This window comes from Rhipicephalus microplus, chromosome 6, assembly GCF_043290135.1.
Source record: "Rhipicephalus microplus isolate Deutch F79 chromosome 6, USDA_Rmic, whole genome shotgun sequence".
Taxonomy (NCBI): Eukaryota; Metazoa; Arthropoda; class Arachnida; order Ixodida; family Ixodidae; genus Rhipicephalus; species Rhipicephalus microplus.
Window position 1 is genome coordinate 165077680 of NC_134705.1, and position 20355 is coordinate 165098034.

General features: G+C 43.9%; 1 protein-coding gene across 4 annotated transcripts in view; it reads right to left on the minus strand.

The window, feature by feature from the left end:
* The window catches only part of LOC142765023 (uncharacterized), a 147824-nt gene that overhangs the window by 23290 nt on the left and 104179 nt on the right, over positions 1-20355 (minus strand). For 2 of the 4 annotated variants that reach the window (XM_075865572.1, XM_075865569.1), the window contains exons 1-2: positions 3374-3548; positions 699-793 (exon numbers count right to left, since the gene is read on the minus strand). In XM_075865572.1, coding sequence (XP_075721687.1) covers positions 699-793; positions 3374-3469 — 191 coding nt within the window. In that variant the 5' untranslated portion in view covers positions 3470-3548. Of the gene's footprint in view, positions 1-698; positions 794-3373; positions 3549-20355 lie in introns of those variants that run through there. The other 2 variants (XM_075865570.1, XM_075865571.1) reach the window with 2 other exon arrangements.

The following is a 20355-nucleotide window of genomic DNA, read 5'->3' on the forward strand; positions in this document are numbered from 1 at the left end:
CATCAACATCAGCATCATCATCATTAACCTTACTACGTCCACTGCAGGACAAAAGTCTCCCATGTTCCGCAGTCTACTCGCGGCTGTGCTTGATGCAGCCACATAGCACCCGTGAAATTCCTATATAATCTCATCTGCCCACAAAACTTTCTGTATCCCCTCCACCCTCTTGCCTTCTCTGGCAATCCAGTCTGTGATCTACAAAGACCAGACGTTTCCTTGCCATGGGCTACAAGCCCCACCAGCGACCATTTCTTCTTGATTTTGACTTCAATGTTCTTAAAACCCGTTTCTTCACTGGTCCACTCTACAAAGTGCACTACAACACATCAAGTGGGTGGGAAAGGAGTGTGACGGTAAAAACCAGAAAAGAAAGAACAGGGTCACGAGCTTCGTTGTGTGCAGTCTTCGCAAGATCAGTGCGCAGCTGTACTTTTTTTTTCCTAAATATGTGGACATGCTCTATAATGCCCCCAGCATACGATCGGCTTCCATCATGTCTGTATTGTCCGGCAGACTTGTATGTGCCACTGTGGGGAAAAAATGTGTGCGCAAGCACGCGGAAAAGACGACGATATCATAATGCCAGTGATCAGATCAGCCTGTCCTGGTGTACTGCTAAAGTTACATGTTGCTGCACTGTTACAATACAGCGTGGCAATATGATAGAAAGGAACACAATAAAATTGACGTCTTACTTTTTTTCAGCAGAAGAACAATATACAAAGATGTACGCCGCCAAGTTAACAAATCCTTTCACCTCAGTTTTACTCATCGGTTTTGCATATCCCATCTGAAAGAAACAAAATTGCCTTCTAAGAGTTGATTCATAGTTTAAAGAGCAGAGAGGTTTCTGAATGAGCCCATCGATAAGTCGGTCCCGTCTTTTAACCTAACTTTCAGATACTAGAGCACACATGGGATCTAACATGCAAGAGTACACTAAATAAATGCAATAAAAAAGTTTTATTGGAAGAATTAACTCAAAAGGTGCTGGGCGCATTCGCTACAGACGCCTTTTACCCTGTTTATTGGTTCTATCAAGCCCCACTCGAAATATTTCTGCATTTAGGTGGTTTTACGCTGCCTCTACAATCGTATGCATGATGATAAAAACTTCATTTAGGTCCATAGATGTCACAGGCGAGACCCAGCGTCACCCGGCTTGTCGCACGTGGGGACAGCCAAGCCAAGCTTGGCCGTCTGTTCAGAGGCACCCTGGATGGATGGGAAGATTTCTTTGCATTGCTTCTCATATCGACCCACGTACGACCAAGAGATAATTTCACGTGCTGACGGTATGATAAAAATTTGGCAATATTTCGCGTCATAACGTTCTTTTAACGTGTGAAACAGCACATAGACCGAAGGCACAAATGAAACACAGGTGACAACTAGACAATCATTGCATTTCGACAATCTAGTGTTTTTTCCTTTCCTTTTGTGCTTGGTTTTTGTGCTCTGCTTCAGCCCCACAGCGGTGGTAAGTGGCTAAGATACTCGGCTGCTTACCCGCAGGTCGCGGGATCAAATCCCGGATGCGGCTGCTGCATTTCTGATGGATGTGGAAATGTTGTATGCCCGTGTGCTCATATTTGTTTGCACGCTAAAGTACCCCAAGTGGTCGAAATTTCCAAATCCCTCTACTACAGCGTCTCTCATAATGATATGGCAGTTTTGGGACGTTCAACCCCACATATCATGCGTTTCGCTTCACTAGTAAAAATTAACTGTCACACGTACATTTGTCCAACTTTCTGTTTTACTGGTCATAAGTGATGACTTTTGTATGACCCAGACTGAAGTCGATGCCGCGGAATGCTGATAATGATGACGGCGAAATCTGCCCTTTGGTGAGGCATTCAGTACTTTCACTTTGAGCAGGCTCGAGAAGCAGGTGGGTGTGGCCCGTAGCCTGAAACTGCACTTCTCACAGCAGGCCACTTTGCATGGTCGACGTGCGCCTCTTGGTGCTCACCTTCCTCGCAAGCGAGACAAGGCCTCTCAACGGTTCCTCTCGAATAGGGAAAGTTGAGTGTAAATTAAAATGCGCTATCTTCTTGACCTATTTTACAGCGATTAAAAAATATGTAATAGATGCCTAAACTTTGAAGAGTTGTTGTCCGAGGGTGAATATGTGATAAGTGAAGCTTAGCGTTTATAGCAGACACACTACCTTTCCTTCCTTCCTTCCTTCCTTCCTTCCTTCCTTCCTTCCTTCCTTTCTTCCTTCCTTCCTTCCTTTCTTTTTTTCTTTCTTTCCTTCTTCCTCATTGCACAACCTTGCTTCTTGCGTTTGCCTTTTTACTATCCGGGAACGGGACTTTGTGCCATGTACATTATCATCACCGCAGCTCATCTGTTTCTTCAGACAACAGCGACGGTCGTGTGTGAAACGATACAGTGCAACAATGAAAAGCAACCATGACATCAGGCCGAGTGAAACGACATGTAACCTCGTTAGAAGATCAGACTAGCATACTACAAATGGCTGGTGTTCCACATTTATCGGGCCAACATTACTACTCACCACACCTCTCAACTAACTGTTAGGAAGGGAACACGCCATAGGCCAACATCGATTACGAGTGGCACATTGCGGCGTCTCTCGTTAGCCGTTCGTATTGATTGCATGGGCGGTGATTGGGTGCGCGCCTGTTCAGGATGATGGTCATTTTTTTATAACCACACACAGCAGACGTTTGATCCTACCAGCTCTGCTGCAAAACACGAACACACAGAGGAAATACTTTTTTCATTTCTCATTTCCTTTCTATTCTTGCCAGGGTTATATGCGGTGTTGCCTGTGTTACACCAAGCGACCAAGAAATGCGAGAGCGTACGACGGCCCAGTGCTCTAAAATTATCTGCATTTGAAATGCAATAAGCGCGACATACACGGAGCACAAGAGGAGCAGTTGGATACTTTATGTCAGTTTTTTGTCAGCCAAATTTATAACAAAACAACCAAAATAAAACAAGGATAATGCCCTGCCTTTTTCACCGAAGTAGGGCAAGATAACCAAATAAAAATAAATAAATGAATGAGACATTATTTAAATGGTACTTTTTAAGACGAGAGAGGTCGTCACGTGGACAGTTAGAGAGCACCCCCACCATAGCCAACCACCCCCAAGGGAACCAGAGAGGAACTCAGCGACATCTTGTACAAAATCATATAACACAATACGCAAATAAATATTTGGACTTGGTCTTCACGTACAAAAACAATTTTTGCTCGTTTTTTTTCTTGGCTTCAATCCATCATGCATGCTGGCTTTGCCATCTTCTTTGCCTTTTCCTTTCATGTCCTTACTGTCAATTAATAACCCATAGAGTACATTTTCTTGAAACGTAAATAGACAGTACTTACCGGAAATACAACATGCACGCCATTGTTAGCCATTGCGAATCTCTGATGCAGGCGAACCATGGCAGGCAGAGGACTGTGGGGAAGATAATTCGCCATGCTTTTGGCACTGTGACTTGGGTTGTTGAGACGCTCCTGGTGGGTATAGCTGTCGAGAAAGGACCTAACTATTCAGCTAGCTGGCATGCAACTGCGGGCGATAGAAGAACCCCTCAGCTGCAAGTGACGCGCGAACCTTCAGGAAAGCGCCTTTTTACGTCGACAATTTATCGACTGAAGAAAAGCGCAAGCTTACGCGGGATGCCTTATACGCGTCACGAGTTCGTGATGCTAGCCCCAGCTCACTTACCCGTACGATGAAATCGGCAGCAGTATTGTAGCGTCATGTGCCCGAATACAATTGAGAATATTGAGTGGGCGTCTCAAATAGGTAGGCTTAACGAACCCGTCACTACGCAGTATCACGAACTCGAAGAATATAAGTATTATTCAATGCATTCGAGCATCCTGATTTTACCAAGACGTCTTCGATCGGAAGAGTTATGACATCTGTCAGCAATGTAGTGCAATTTGGCCGAACAAAAGTGAGTACCCAGCCAAGGTGCCTTGAATTGCTGCAGGCTCAAGGCACCCATTGCCTTGAATGGAAGGCAGCATGAGTTGACAATTGCGTGTTATATGAGCCCATAGAAAGACCGTGCAAATGGTTTGAGGCAAGTGAAACGTTCAATAGATCGCAATAAAAAGCATTCGTTATTGCGTAAGAATAGAAACGTTTATTTACCGATGAATGATGCCGCGTGTGCTATACTGACAGTAATGCCGCAAACTGTGGCATGAAATCGCCCGAGTAATTGCCTTAGTCTTCAATGGATCTGAAAGGGCACTTCACATGAATAGGTCCATCTGTGGAAGTGTTGGACAGCCCATCTGTTGAAGGTCCCTATTTCTGCTCATAAAAACACTATAGGCTACATTGTTGCAGTGAAAATAGGAAGTTTATTGCCCAATATTGCATTTTTTTATTTTATGGCATTTTGCTTTATTTACCTTTTATTTCATGCTTTCGAAGATCAAGGGTTTCATCCCGGGCAGCGACAAGTTCTCTTGTCGTGTACGCTGCCTTTTTCACATCTATATCACAGTTATTGCAGTACGTTTGAATCAGTACAACTAATGTGCCATGTACCTTTTTTGCCTTCTTTACTCACTAGTTTTATCAAAGAAGTGTCAATAAATGAGCTCTTGAAAATGTACATTCATTTTTTATTTCAAAGTATTATGTTAGTTACACCTGGACATTGACTGTTAATACTCTGTCAATTGTATAGACGTGTTCTTAAAAAAAATATAGCAAGGAATTACAGCTATAAAAAGCTTAAAGTACAGCTGCCATGTCTCTCCATGCACGCCACTTTGTCCGTAACATTACTGCATTGATTGTTCTAATACTCACTGTGCATACGTCAGCGCATCACTTTTTTTGTTTCTAGAATGGATCTTTTCCTGCAGGCTTACCCTTCGTGGCCAATTATTCATTACAGCTCCATTGCGTATATCCCACCGAAACTGCCATCAAGAGGGTGTCACACACTGTTTGCTTACAGCAACCCCTGCGAACATATTTGAAGTTGCACCGACATTTCGTTGGCGTTGGGTCTTTTCCTAAAGCACCGTTTCAAGACAAGGCCGGTCCACCTCGCAGATTACCCAACCATGGCCGCTGACTTGACTGCCACGTAGGTATTGAGCTCCATTCCCGCTGACATTCCGATTTTTATGCTTTTTATTCGTCGAGTCAACACTGCTTCTGCCAGTTTTTGTTTTTTTAACGCCGTCACATTTATATTACCAATGCCTGTTTTGCCACTCCCGGATAGACCTAAACTCTCATTGGCCTGCGGCGGAAATGAATACCACGGCCCATGATATTACAGGTATGTGATACACGAGTCTCGAGGAAATGGTTTGACGACGTGCGAAGCCCAATTTTCACGTTACTCATGTCATGACGAGACCGTCATATCAGTCAAATTTTTTTTCGGTTTGCACCGATTTTGTTTTACCCCAAGTAGATGATTATGAGAGCATTCAGGTCTAGGCGGCGACAGACAGATGTACGAAGGGATAGATAGATAGATAGATAGATATAGATAGATAGATAGATAGATAGATAGATAGATAGACAGATAGATAAATAGATAGATAGATAGATAGATAGATAGATAGATAGATAGATAGATAGATAGATAGATAGATAGATAGATAGATAGATAGATAGATAGATAGATAGATAGATAATAGATAGATAGATAGATAGATAGATAGATAGATAGATAGATAGATAGATAGATAGATAGATAGATAGATAGATAGAACTTCGAAAAAATAAATCTTTTATTCAATTGCACCGGCAGCTGAAAGTAAACTCGAAAAACGCAGTGCAAAAGACGCAGCAACGCTTTTCGGTGCGAGTCCTATGATGGTAACCCCGAAACAAAATACTACTTTATGTTGCTTGGCTGCTGTCAAGTGTCTACAACCCACATAATAAATGAAGAAATCAAGCCGTATTTCTACAGGCCTAAGATGGAAGGTATGATCTCCACGCATATATAAACAGTTGGCAGGGAAACTTTTTTCTTGCTCGCCTTTTTCCACGACCACTGTAACTGAGGAAACGTAGTTGCACCTTGTGTGACGGGCTGGCCCGAACCACTTGACTGATCTACATTCGGAACGCGCAAATAAGGAAGCGAGCAACGCCCAATATAGTCTGAAGAAAGTGTTTCTCTAATCGAGACACGCTTACAGCAAGAGAAGGTCTAGTCTATTTTGAAGACGACCTGGTGAATCATTCATGACTCTCTCAGTGCCACAGAGCACAAATAACGAACACCCCTCCAGGGTACGTGTAGGCCAAGATGCTCCACTGCAGTAACATTTCCCGTCGTTCGTGTTACCAAGCCAAGAGTGGGCATATCACGAGTCGTTTTCGAAAGTTATCAAAAGAGTTTCTGCCGCCTACTTTTTCATATAACGGCACGCGGTGCAGTGCTCGCCTTTGAGTTTCACACGTATTTGTGACGCGGCCTGCGCTGCTCAGGAAATAGCGCCAGAAGTAGCGTAGTTTGCTGGCAAGATCTTAGTTCACGTTCACCATGCTAAGCGCCAGAGTTTTCCACAAACCCAAGTTAGGAACTGATAAGTCGGTACAATGCACGTAGGGCAAACACATCAGTGGTTAACGCATGTGGCAGACGGTTTCAAATATTCAGGGGAAAGCATTATATCCCAGTAGTAGCCCAGGATGAGGGGAAGGGAGCTACCTCTCCTTCAAAAGTTGTTGAATTGCGCGTTTGTGTGCACATTCAGACGCACGAACGAGCTTTTATAGATTATCGTTGATACCCATCCTCCTCTTTCGAGGGGGCAACATTTCACTATGGTAGCTAACCAGCCTGAGGCGTAACGCAGCCCTCGTAAGCCTCGCGAACTGTACACACGACCGTTACCAATATTCGAATTATAGTTGTTGGGGTTTGACGTCCCAACAGCACCATACGATTGAGGGGTGTCGTAGGGGAGGGCTCCGTAAAATTCGACTGCCTAGAGGTTCTTTAGAGTGCACGTGAATCTATGCACACAGGTCTCTAGCATTGTCACCTCCATAAAAGAAGCGGCCGCCAAGGCCGGTATTCGATCCTGTGACCGAAAGGTCGGCAGCCGAGTGTCTTAGCCACTAGACCACCATGGCGGGCTTGTGATATTCTCGAAACGTCAACAGACACCTAATGACACTAAATGAGTAGTAGTGCAAATCAAAACACATTCAATGTGAAGCCGAAATAAGCCTAAAGTGAATCGATGGAACAACAATAAAGATACACTAAAAAGAAAAAATAACTTGGTTTAGATTAACAAACTGCACTCTGAGAACTCTAATGCCGTAAGTTTCAATGCCACAGAGTCAATAATATCGGAGAAAATTGAAGGTGAAGTTCCGTCTTTAAACATCGCGCCAAAATCGTCGCACATGAGGCCACGAATTTCAAGATTTATTCATTCTATATTTGCGACGTTGGCTCAATTAATTTGACTGAAACTTCGTATCCTAGTTCTATGGCTCCTGCAGATAACTCATTTGTTATTTAATTATGAGAAGCTACATACGACCAAGTACACACCTCCAAAATGTATGATTGACGTCACGGTGTTTGGTACGAGAATTTTAATGCGGCGTCTCCACCCACATTTCATTTTCGAGCATTCGCTTGCTTACCAAGCGTTGTCTCATTCATGGTGAGACTCGCGCTTTCGGAATAGAAAAATTTCACTTTAAAGGGATGCCAAAAAGCAATACGAATTTTTGCGTATTAGTGAAATATGCTTTTACAATCCGAAAATTTATACTCTTACCGCGACAAACACTTATCAAACGAGAAAATGAGCTAAAAGAATATGTGGGTAGTGACTTGTCCTTGAAAATCCTGCACCAAACGCCATGACATAAAAAAGTTTGAAGGTGTCTTCTGGGTTCTGCGTAGCTTTCGATGAATCAAGAAACTTGGTTGATCCCCCTATATAAGAATCGGTATCACACGAAAGTGAAACATGCCTTCACAGAGGCAGTTCCGCGTTATTGTGCATTGTTTCAGCAATAGTAACAAATTGCAAAGTCGCGTTAAGAACAGCAGGCAGCTCGAAACTTGCAGAACACACCAAACCAGAAAGCACGCACAAAATTAACACACACGGAACGAGTGCGGACTAACAACTCTCGCAGCTCGACATTTAAAGTGCGCTGCTCAAAGAGAAAGACGCACAAAACGAACGCAAACGAACACACAGGAAAAGCGCGAACTGTCACAATTCTTTCTTCTTCGTGTGTCAGCAGCACACTCCTTTTCAAAACGCGGCCATGGCAGCGAGCGAAATGACCTTCGTCATTTCCCGAATACGAGTATGATAGGAGCGTGCGCAGGAGAAAACACGCTCCGTGGAGGCGACGACCTTTAGAGCGTGCCCAACTCTAAAGCCCCCTTACCCAACGCGAGACCGTCACGCCATCTCGTTACTGATATCGAAAATGCGCTAAAGTTTCAGAGCTCTGAAGGCCGCCAAGTGGTGTATGGTGTACATAAATGGCCTGCCGTTAGCATTCCTGACAATGCACGTTTTGTGGCGCAGTGGTTAGCGCCGCGCTGCGAATCGTGGAGTCGTTGGTCCGACTCCGTTCCACAGATTGTAGCATTCTCGTTTTTTTTTCTTTGATGTATGTGTTAGAAAATATTTTACAACGTGATATCCGTCACCAGAATACGTAAGCAGAGCCGTGGTGGACACCAGCATAAAACAATTTCGTGCTAGCATGAAGTACAATGTAGTCTGTGGGTCCTATAGACTTAGCGTATGAAGTTTCACAAAATTTCATTTAGCGAATGCCGCGAAAAGACCGGACATTCATTTTGAAATTTCTCGCTTCACGTACAGAGATTTTTGGCGCTAAATTGAATGAAGAAAATTCAATCTGAACTTTCTTCGTTCTCCACACCTTGAGAATTATGAAGCATATGTCATTAGAGTTCTCAAGGGGGCAGTGTATCAATATAAACGAAGTCATTGTTCATCTTTAGTGTCCATTTAGTAATAGGCAAAAATAATTCTCTTTTAGTGACCCTTTATAAGGAACTATGGCGTCCACTCCAGGGTCACAGCTGGCCAGCGGCTCTGACTAGTGCCGCGCAGGAGCAGCCAGCATCGTGCGCGGTGCCTGTTCGTATTATGAATGATTCGCTTCGCGAAGACTCGACAGTCCATAGCAGAGCACCACTCAGAACGTGCACCAGGTGTGTGCAAAACGTCCTGTCCCCACCAGCCGGCGGTGGCTCCAAGCAAGCACCGCGCACGTGCTCTGGTGTTCACATTAACAGCGACCGACTCGTCCTTTAAGAGGGAACCATCATCCGTATTAAGACCGGAGTGCAAGCGTAATCTTGCATCGCTTGTCTAACGGCCATAACCCGTTGTCTTGTTTTCTGACACATGACGCCAAAAATCGACGAGATTTATCTAGAAGTTGGTAGATGTCACTACAGGCAACCACCAAAAAGCGCAGGTCATGCACTCACTTCTTTGCTTGCATAAAAAGAGAACAGTGGACATCAAATTGCACTGAAAGGTTATACGGCACATCCCACGTATTGTGGCCGTCGATGTCGTGTGAAGGAGTCAGTGAGTAGAAGCCTATGTAGCATTATTTGAATTAGAGCCATACATTGCGAGGTATGTGGTAGTCTGCGCTTGATTGAAAGTTTTTGTATGAGCACCTTCTGCGCATGCACTCCGGAAAGACTACGGCAGCGCCACCTCAACAGCGCCACCTATTGAAGCCCTGCGGGGCGCGCAGTAGCGCGCAGCAGGCGACTCCCTCTACGGGACCGCCAGGCTTAGCCTGTCGGCCGCTTCGCGGGCTTGCTGGACAGCCCAAAGCTGGTCGGCCAGAGCGGGCTGCGGAAATCTGGATTCGAATATTTGTTGAAAACACCCCCCGATCAAGGCTAATGTGTACTTTGGCCCGCATGTGGGGCACATGTCTTCCAGATAGTTCTCAGGTAGCTGGTCTGAAACCTGCTGGCGTGTCATCAAGGAGGCCATGAATGCGAAGAAATGCACAAGCTTACGCGCTGTCGCTTTGGCCGGAAAGACACCAAATTTCTTTTGGCTCTCGCGGCTATTGGTGCTCTACCTTTCCTGACAAAGGTCCATTGACTAGCAAGCATACTTTGGACTCACGAAACGCTTCGACTACACTGCGACGCCGAAATTCGGGCTCAAGCACAGTGACGTTACGGCGGCACTAGCGCTAGAGATCACATTCCGTTTCAGTAGAGATGAGCTCCAGGTGGCACCGTTATCTCGGCTTTTTAAATTGAAACAGACTTCTTTTTCAATCAACCCATCCTAATAATCTCCCTTTGCTGTAAGAAAAACAGCATACAAACTTGCGGTACGATGAAAGGCAACATAAATGAAACGCTCAGTCTCAAGAGGCGACTTATTTAGGTATGCAAATTATTAAAACATACACAATGCATATAATAAGCATACGCAGACCAGCTGGCGGATAAAAGCAGCAATGCAAACAGTAAACTTTACCCTCAGCAAAGTAAACAGGCTTGACAAAAAAGAAAAAAAAGAATATTTGGAAGCATTCTACATTTAAACAACGGGGAGAGCCATGTGTCAGCCGAAACAATGTATTTTTTCTGGAAAAAAATCAACCAAACCAGTAGTTCTATATTGTTTCTTTTTCAGTCCTTGCCTCTACTTTTGCGCTGTTTTTATATCCCAAGCATGAACTTCGCACTAGCCCAACTTTCTCTCGTAGTGCAGTATAATTGCTTCACTTTTTTTCATCTTATAGTTTCCGCAGGGTGAATTTCTCTGTTTGCATTGTGGTGTCTCCGTCAGCTATATATATGTTGTGTTCAAACAATCTGTTATTATAAATACCTCCTCAGTCGAGAATTATTGCACGTGTTGCGCTATCTTCCTTGGTAAGATCTGTCGCGTCGCCAATCGAAAATGTCATCGCACTTGTTTCTTCCCTTGAAAAGGACCTCTCCGCAGGTCGATTCCGGACAGCCGTATTCTTGGCATCAAGGTAGCTTTCGACTCAGTCTTTCACCATGCCACTCTCGCAACCATTGAAGATCTTGGCCTAGGAGGGAATTAATACAAATGGATTGAGAACTATCTAAAAGAGCTGAAAATATATATGAGCACTCCAAATCGTCCCACATATTTACATACAGTAGAGAAAGGTGTACTCTAGGGTGCCGTGCTCAGCCCGCTCCTTTCAACCTTACCCTGATACACATAACCAAGTCACGTCTTTGAGGAGTACACATCACGATTTAGGCCGATGACATCTGTATCTGGAGCACTTCAAGGTCACGTTACATCACCAAACAGCGACTTGAAAAAGCTTTGCAGAACATCTCCACATATCTAGCGCCCCGAGGCATGTACCTTTCACCAGAAAAGAGCACAGCCATTGCTTTCACGAGGCAAAAATGAGCAAGTATGCACTACTCTTTGGTTGACGGCCACTGACATATGTATGGTCTTAATGATTTCTAGGATTCATCATCGACAGAAATCTCTCCTGGTCTCCTCACGTGAAGAAACTTCGAACTAGAATAGTAGCAGCAACTCAACTCTGCAAATTCATGGCTGGAACACGATGGGGATGTAGATTCCGCTCAATAAAACTGTTTCAGAAAGCATACATTGAAGAAACATTGCACTATTGTCTACCGGAGCTTCACCTATTAACCCCAGTAAACAACAGAGTTTGGGAAGCCGCACGCAACAACTGCCTACGAATATGTCTAGGCTCCCGAAGAGCTCATCAGCATTGGCAAGTGTAGCAGAAGCAGGATGTCTCCCACTGGATGTTATCTCTATCCAAGAAACCATGCGTACTCATCTTCGACATGTATTACAAAGTAAAAAGCATTTCCTGTACCGAGTTCACCTACCGCACAGCAATTCTTCGTTCGGCCAAGCTCCGCGAATGCTTCAACTCTCTCTCCCCTGTTAATCAGCCACAAAAATAATGCCTGCAACATTTCCTTCCTAGACTTTTTCGCCTCTAACTATAAAAAAAGTTGTACCTGGCATCGATGGGGCAAAAAGACGAATGCCACAGGCTGCCCTCATGCAGACTGCTCTCCCCTTAGCGGAGAATTATACTGAGCACTCTCATATTTACACCGACACCTCAACCATTCAGGAGACTTCCGTTTATGAACTTTATATCCCTTTTACAAGACAAATGCTATCCTGTCGACTGCAACCGAAGACATCTTCGACAGCAGCAGAACTTCATGGCATCAAAGAAGCTCTCCTTTACATCTTACGCCAAACGCCGGACCAATGCGTAAGTGTCACCAACTACAAGGGAGCACTACAGGTATTGTTAAACCTCCTAAAGAAAATGAATTCGCACCTCGTTTCATTCGACATAGCATACCTACATCACCTGGCTGTTACAGCAGGGAACTCCATCACATTTCAGTGGATACTAGCTCATTGTGGCATTTTGGCCAACAAAAAAGCAGATGAAGCAGCACGCGAAGGTCTTCGACAACCCAATTACAGACTTACTTATTTCACTAAATTATCTGCAGCTCAGGTGGCCAAAAGACGTGCTATTGAAGAATATAAGACACGCTGGAACCTTCCGACACATCATTATGCCTTCATTCACTCAATCGACCCCCTTTTGAGAACAAGACACTCATTCGAAATTCCTCATCGTCTGAGAACGCTATACTATCGTTTAAGTCTAAACAGTGGCTATGTTAACAGGCTATGGTACCGCTTCGGTCAGTCAGCTATAGTCCGTATTGCAACTACTGTGGCTTCATCGAAACTGTGGAACATATATTCTTTGAGCGTAGAGCGTATGCTGATCAGCGTGGCTTTTATAAACATTGCATGCATTCTATAACCGAGAGAACTTTCTCCCTTGACTGTGTAGTGGGATTTTTAGACTGCCGCACTATACAGAGGCGTGCTATGAATTTTTGTTTGCATACTTGGACAGCATCGGTCAGCTAGACTGGACACCACGAAAAAACTATTAACGCGCGTCCTCTTTCAATGTTCAAAGAGTTGGCCTTTTACTATATTTTTACTCTATTATCTATATTTACATGTTGTCTTTTTTTATCTCTCTCTGTTTTCCTATTCGTTCTTTCAATCTTCAATCCCCTGCCCCCGCAGAGTAGCAAGTCAACCAATTTTATATTCCGGCTGAATTTTCTGGATTTCAATAAAGAGTTCTCTCTTTTTGTGTGTCGCGTTCGACACTACAACTCTTCTACTGAACTATCGCCACATAACTGCAACCTAGTTTTCATGCGAGTTTTTGTATTTAGAGCGCCAGCTGATATGAGATCACAAAAACGACCGTCCTTAGCACGTGGTTGTTAGCCGCCGCCGCTGTTTCGATGTCAATACAAACACTATCATGTGAAAAAAACAACACTATAATTAGAAAGCACCCTGGATAAAACAATGTTCCAACCTGTGCCCTCTCTCTGCCAGCCCAGTATTCCACAGCAGAGCGATGCCTCTACTTAAAACTTTTTCCCAAAAACACCCTATACATGCTTTTTGTCTGGCTGGAGCAAAGTTAACATACGTAATATGGCGTGGTGGAAGAGTAACATAACAAGCAAGCGTCACGGAATGTGAATGGCGTAACAAGTAGATCATTGAATGCTTTCGATCTCATCAAAACAGCTCAGTTATAATTGTTCGTCACCATCAGGCACAACATCAAGCGCCCATAACGTCTCACAGGTGTGTCGCACACACCTCTCTGAGTATGACGAATACGGCTTTCGCTATTCATTTTATCCAAGCCTGTCTCATGACTGATTTTTTATCCCCTAAGCTGCGTGTTCTGGCGCTGCACTAATACCAGGAAACCTCCACTGCACGCTGCCTGTAAGCCCACAAAAGCCAAAACGTTCTCATTTGTTCGCAACATCGTCAGCCACAGAGTGCTATTTCATACAATCTCGCTCGCCAAGCTTCTTATGCTCGGGACAAGTCCCTTGGAGTGTGCCACTACACGCCCACCGTAACTTTCAAGGAGTTGGGAAGCAACCACCATGCCACTTTGCTATTCGTCATTTTACAGAAGCGAGTATTTTTACAATATTTACAAGCAGCACCCACAGGCTGTCAGCATCTCGCGCTGCGAGTCCACTTCTTTTTCGTCGATGGGGTCATGCCTCGTAACATCAATTACATGCACTTTTGCTGCGAATAAAGCTTGTCGACAGGCGGACGCCGAAGTGAGAGCCCGCGAAGCGGAGGCGGCACGCAAGCGGTGGCAAGGAAACCTCTACTCGGAGCCTGTATTTACATTACTTTTTCCAACTTTCAACTGCAATATCTAACTCACGATCCTCTTGCCACATGCTTAACTGACCAGAAAACTTTATTATTAAAAGGAAAACGCGCCACACAGTTTTGTAATCAGTAATGTAATCCGAGTATATATTTGCATCGATATGTGAATGTTTACGTCTTGTGTATAGTGGGTGTATATGTAATCACCTCTATAACAACGTTTCAGGTCTTTTTATGATGGTCGATCACTTTTACGGGAGATTCACCGGGTTCTCCCGATCAGTTCCGATAAAGCTTCTCCATCATCGTTCACTTCTTGGAGATGGTGGGTTTGTAATGAAGCGGCAGTCGTACTTGCTTCTCTTCAGATTTGGCCAGCCAGTGTAGCTGGCTTTGATACCCGTCATGGCTTTAACTACAAACAACGAGGTTGCTTACGGATGCCTAACATATTTTTTCCCCTGGCCGAATGGCCACTAGCGATTCGGTGCTACAAGCACCCCCCCTCCTAAAAAAATAAAGATGCGGAGTATGTAAGCAAAGGTGTTTCATCTCAGCTAACGCGAAACCTGCGGTGGGACGGAGCATGTAGTGTGCGCCGATGTTTTCCCCAGCAAATCTTCCACCTGAGCGCAATGAGACAGTGAAAAAGACCCTGACCGAGGAAACGCACCGCACTGTTGTGAGAAAGACTTCTTTGAGGAGAGAAAAGTAGTGCGAAGCCAGAAACGCGAGGAATGCTGCTTCACCTTCCACTCGAATCGTCGTAAAGCTGCGTTGGAATGCAGCTTACTGTAAGACGCTACTTCTTCTTCTTTATTTTCTCTTTTTGCCCATTACCAGCGACATTACCATGGGTTGCCTTCCTCTTACGCACTGCTGCACGACGCAAAGTACGCTTTACAAGAAAAAAACCCGGCATCTGAAAATAATGTTGAGTAGCAGCTCAACAAATTTATGTAAACAGTGAAATGAAGTGCTTATAAGCAGCCAGCTATTTATTTAGCTAACTGTAGTGTTTTAAATCTTCAGTCGACCGGTGGCGAGTAGCGGCATTTACCCCATTACTGTGCACACACTCGTTGCTGATGAACTGTGACAGCCACATGACGCACAGACAAGCCGTAACCCTAAAGTAATCTACCCTTAAACTAATCAGAAAGAGTGAATACTGAAGAGGCAGACAGGTTGCATCAATTTTTTTATAATGGTTGCGGATTGAAGGGTTTCATGAAGAAGGGGTTTAATAATGAGGGGGAGAGGTAGGCCTGGAAAGCGGGTTGGGTTTCAGGAGCCCTTCATTTTGGGATCATGGGCGCATGAAAAGATTGGCCCGTGCGTCACTTACTTATTACTCGCTATATTTATTTATTTATTTACTTATTCCTTCATTTTTAGAGGCGAAACTTTTTATTGTCGAGCCTTGTCCGCTAGCTTTGGCGCTGTTGCGCCGTAGCCTCCGCTCACGATGGTGCTAATGACAATGAAGAACAAGTGCGTTTCAGATCACACATTACGTGTCAGTCATCACGGCATTGCATACCAAGCACTTGGCCTTTCATCAGCATGCCTAAGAAGTAGAAGCTCACTTTCTACCGGTGAAGAACACAGTCATGCGTTCATATTTATGCAAGAAGGAAATGGGCAGCGTGAAATAGCAAGTGTGCTCGATAAAAAATCTGCTTGCGATATCACTAACGAACAATCGAACAATTGCCGACAAGCCCATGATCACAAGAACGCAAGCTACTGAAGATATATATATATATATATATATATATATATATATATATATATATATATATATATATATATATATATATATATATATATACAAGGTACGAATTTTGATGCCCTCTATGATGAAGACGTGGACGTCGAGTGTGATAACATTGTAAAATGCATTGTGGATGTCATTGAACGATCAACGCGTAGCTGTTCGCGCCGAAATTATGACCATGCCATAAGTCCATGGATGAATAGAAATATACTTGAGGTTTTGAAGCTGAAAGGTTTTTACTACGTCAAATGGAAAAATAACAGGAGCAATGAATACTACCATCAAACTTTTAAGTTTTACAGAAATAAGTCAATAGCAATGATAAGAAAATTCAAGAAGTGCTACTATACCAACCTAGTGAAAGAAAATGATGGTAACACGAAGAAGATATGGCAGATTGTTAAAGACGTCACTGGCATGGGTAGCAAGAAGCGCATTATACCTGATAATCCAACTCGTGAAGTAGCTGACAACTTTAACGATTACTTTACTAATATTGGTCTCAGCCTTGCGAGGAATTTTCCTGCCCATATGCCGAATTTAAATGCACCCTGTACTGTTACCAATAATTTCGATCTATGTGATGTAACTGAGGATGACATCCGACAAGTAATTAATAAGTTACCAGCGAACAAGGCAGCTGGTCATGACGCCATATCATCAAGGATTTTAAAGGAGAATATTGATGTTTTGTGTGGTCCCTTATGCCATATATTAAATCATGTATTTTCCTCTAGAACATATCCTAGTATACTAAAGACCGCCAAAGTAATACCAGTGTACAAATCTGGTGATAGGAATCTTCCGGACAGCTACAGACCAATATCTGTCCTGAGTAGTATTAACACTACGCTTGAAAAACTAATTTCGTCGCAATTAAGGCGCTTCCTGGGTGAACAGAATATACTTTGTCCCCAGCAACACGGCTTTGTTGCAAACAGGTCCACTTCAACTGCTGTTTAGATGCTTACGCAATATATTAATTCCACACTACATGAAAACAACATAGCAATAGCAGTATTTTTACACATACGAAAGGCATTTGATGCTATTAGTCATTCCATTTTACTGGAAAAAATGCATTCCTATGGGATAAAAGGTAACTCGCTTGATTTTCTTTCTAGTTATTTATCGGCACGCAAACAAAAGGTAGTCATTGGTGACATCAAGTCATCTTACGGTTATAATAAATGCAGAGTGCCACAGGGTTCAGTTTTGGGCCCTATATTGTTCTCTCTATATATTAATGATGTCCCGCGATCCCTACAGAGGTCAAGGGCACTGATGTACGCAGACGACACTGTTTTAGTTTTCACAGGACACTCCTTAGCAGATTTACAAAATGACGCGATGATCTATTTATCGAACATTTCGAAATGGTTTGCCGGGAATCAGCTGGCTGTTAACTGTACTAAAACAAAGTACATGGTGTTTCACTCTCGTAGGAAACATATTGACGCTGAATCTTTTAACCTAACAATAAACAACGCTCCTATTCAACAAGTTCCTTGTTTTAAATATTTAGGCGTCACTTTTGATGAACATTTACACTGGCATGAGCAAGTACAGAGTGTGTGCGCAAAAGTAGCCTATGGCTGCTATTCTCTAATAAAAGCTCGCCAATATTTTACGCAAGCTATACTTCGCACACTCTACTTTTCATTGTGTCATTGTCACATAGGTTACTGTCTGGAATCGTGGGGTGTGACGTACAACAGTTATCTAAAAACTCTTGAACGACTTCAAAAGCGTACACTGAAAATCATAAGCCAAGGTGAATCAGTAAGGAATATTTTCCAATCACAACGCATTCTCTCGGTTCCGATGTTGCGTGACTACAAAATTGCCGTTTTAGTAAATAACATAATTATTAGAAATTCACCTTTGCCTGCTGATCTTTTTTCAATTCCTAAACGCAATACGCGACATGCTTCGAATGGTAATTTCAATCTGCCCAAATGTTTTAATGTTTACGGAGAAAGATTGATACAGTTTAATGGAACAAAAATATGGAACACGGTTCCCCTAGAGATTAAAACGGCACGTAATTTCAGCATGGCATGTAAATCATTTTTTTGTGGAGTCAAGACATGTAAGCATGTGTGTGTTTGATTCGATTTTCATTGTATTTTTTTTTCTGCAGAAAAAATGTATTACTGTGTTATCTGTATTATATGATTGCTTTTTGTTTTTGTTTTTTTTTGATGTTGTTACCTCAGAGCTGACCTGTACACTTTTTTATGTAGCACATTGTATTGGACCGTCCACTGGCCACTTTAGGCTGTCGGTCCAAATAATCCCTGTAATTACATATATCTATTCATGAAAATAAAGTTTCATTGATTGATATATATATATATATATATATATATATATATATATATATATATATATATATATATATATATATATATATATATATATATATATATATATATATAGTTCTCCAGAAAGACTTCGACAGCGTGAGCTCGACAGTGCCACCTATTCTTGTCCTGTGGGACGCGCACTAGCGCGCAGCTGGCAACTCCCTCGTCGGGACCGCCAGGCTAAGCCTGTCGGCAGCTTCGCGGTCCTGGACAGCCCAAGGCTGGTTGGTCAGAGCAGGCTGTGGAAATCTGGAGCCACGGCTTTATTGAAAACACCCTCCTGAACATGGCTAATGTGTACTTCAAACCGCATGCTGGGCACATGTCATCCAGATTGTTCTCATGCATATATATATATATATATATATATATATATATATATATATATATATATATATATATATATATATATTGTAAGATTACTGTTAGATGCCACGCCGGGGGGATGCAACCGTTCCATGGGCCATACAGCAGCGAGACAGCAGCCAGCAGTTTCAGCAGCAGCTGCAGCAGCACGAGCCGCTGCCACAACAAACGTCTTCTTCGTCGTCTCTAGCAAGCCCGTATTTTTGTCACTACATTGACTCCCCGGTGCAAAAGAAGCTATCCTCGCGACCTATGGCACAGACATGACTGGTGGGTCGTAGTGAAGTTTTAGACAGTCGACGTGCACAGTTTCACGCCTGCGGCACCGTTCATCTGTAGGTGGCTGAATAGGTTCCACCATGTAGTTGACTGGTGATGTCTGGTGCAAGATCCTGTACGGACGGTCATACTTGGGTGTGAACATTGAGCAAAGGCCTGGGGCAGACGATGGCACGCGGAGCCACACGATTGTTCCAGGCGCGTATGACGATGGAGAGGAGCGTTGGTCATGGGAGTCCTTCTGGCGAGTCTGATTGTGCGTAGAAAGCGCACGTGCGAGCTGCCGACATTCTTCGGGATATGTGGCAGCTTCGGCCAAAGTCGCCGATTCTGAAGGGTCTGGGTGGTACAGAAGGATAGTGTCCAAGAACGATGAAGGTTCCCGACCATAAAGAAGAAAGAACGGCGAGAATCCAGTTGTAGATTGAATTGCACTGTTCTAGGCGTACGTAACGAATGGCAGTACGCGGTCCCAGTTCGTATGGTCATTGGAAACATACATGGACAGCATGTCACCCCGCGTGCGAATAAATCGCTCGGTCATCCCGTTTGTTTGGGGGTGATACGCGGTGATTGTTCGATGCCCGATGTTGCATTCACTAAGGAGGGCTTCTACAGCTTCCGACAAGAAGGAACGTCAACGGTCACTAAGAAGCTCACTGGGCGCACCATGTCGGAGGACGAGCTTGTGCAGATTGAACAAGCTGACTTCACGCGCAGTGGCCTCAGGAAGCGCCGAAGTTTCGGCGTAACACGTAAGGTGGTCCATGGCTATGATGACCCAGCGGTTTACATTCGGTGTGTATGGTAGGGGACCGTACAAGTCGATTTCGATGCGGCAGAAAGGCCGAGAAAGACACGGCAGTGGCTGGAGCGGTCCTGTGGTTGTGCGAGGGGAGCTCTTCCGGCGTTGGCACAAGGTACATGAACGGACGTACTGCCTAACAAAGCGGTACATTCCGCGCCAGTAATATCTAATTCGTAGGCGAGCATACGTCTTCACTACACCTGCGTGGGCGCATTGCGGGTCCGCTGGAAGGAGGCACAGACGTCATAACGTAAGTGGCGAGGTATCACCAGCAACTGTTTGCGGCCATCAGATAGGTAGTTTCGCCGGTACAGAAGACCGTCACGGATGGTAAAATGGCGTGCAGTTCGTCGAAGTAAATGGTTGTCGGTACTTAGAGACTGTTATGCCTGCGAGTCCACAGCGAACGTCCATGCCTCTGAAAAAGGCAATCTGTGTCAAGGCCAGC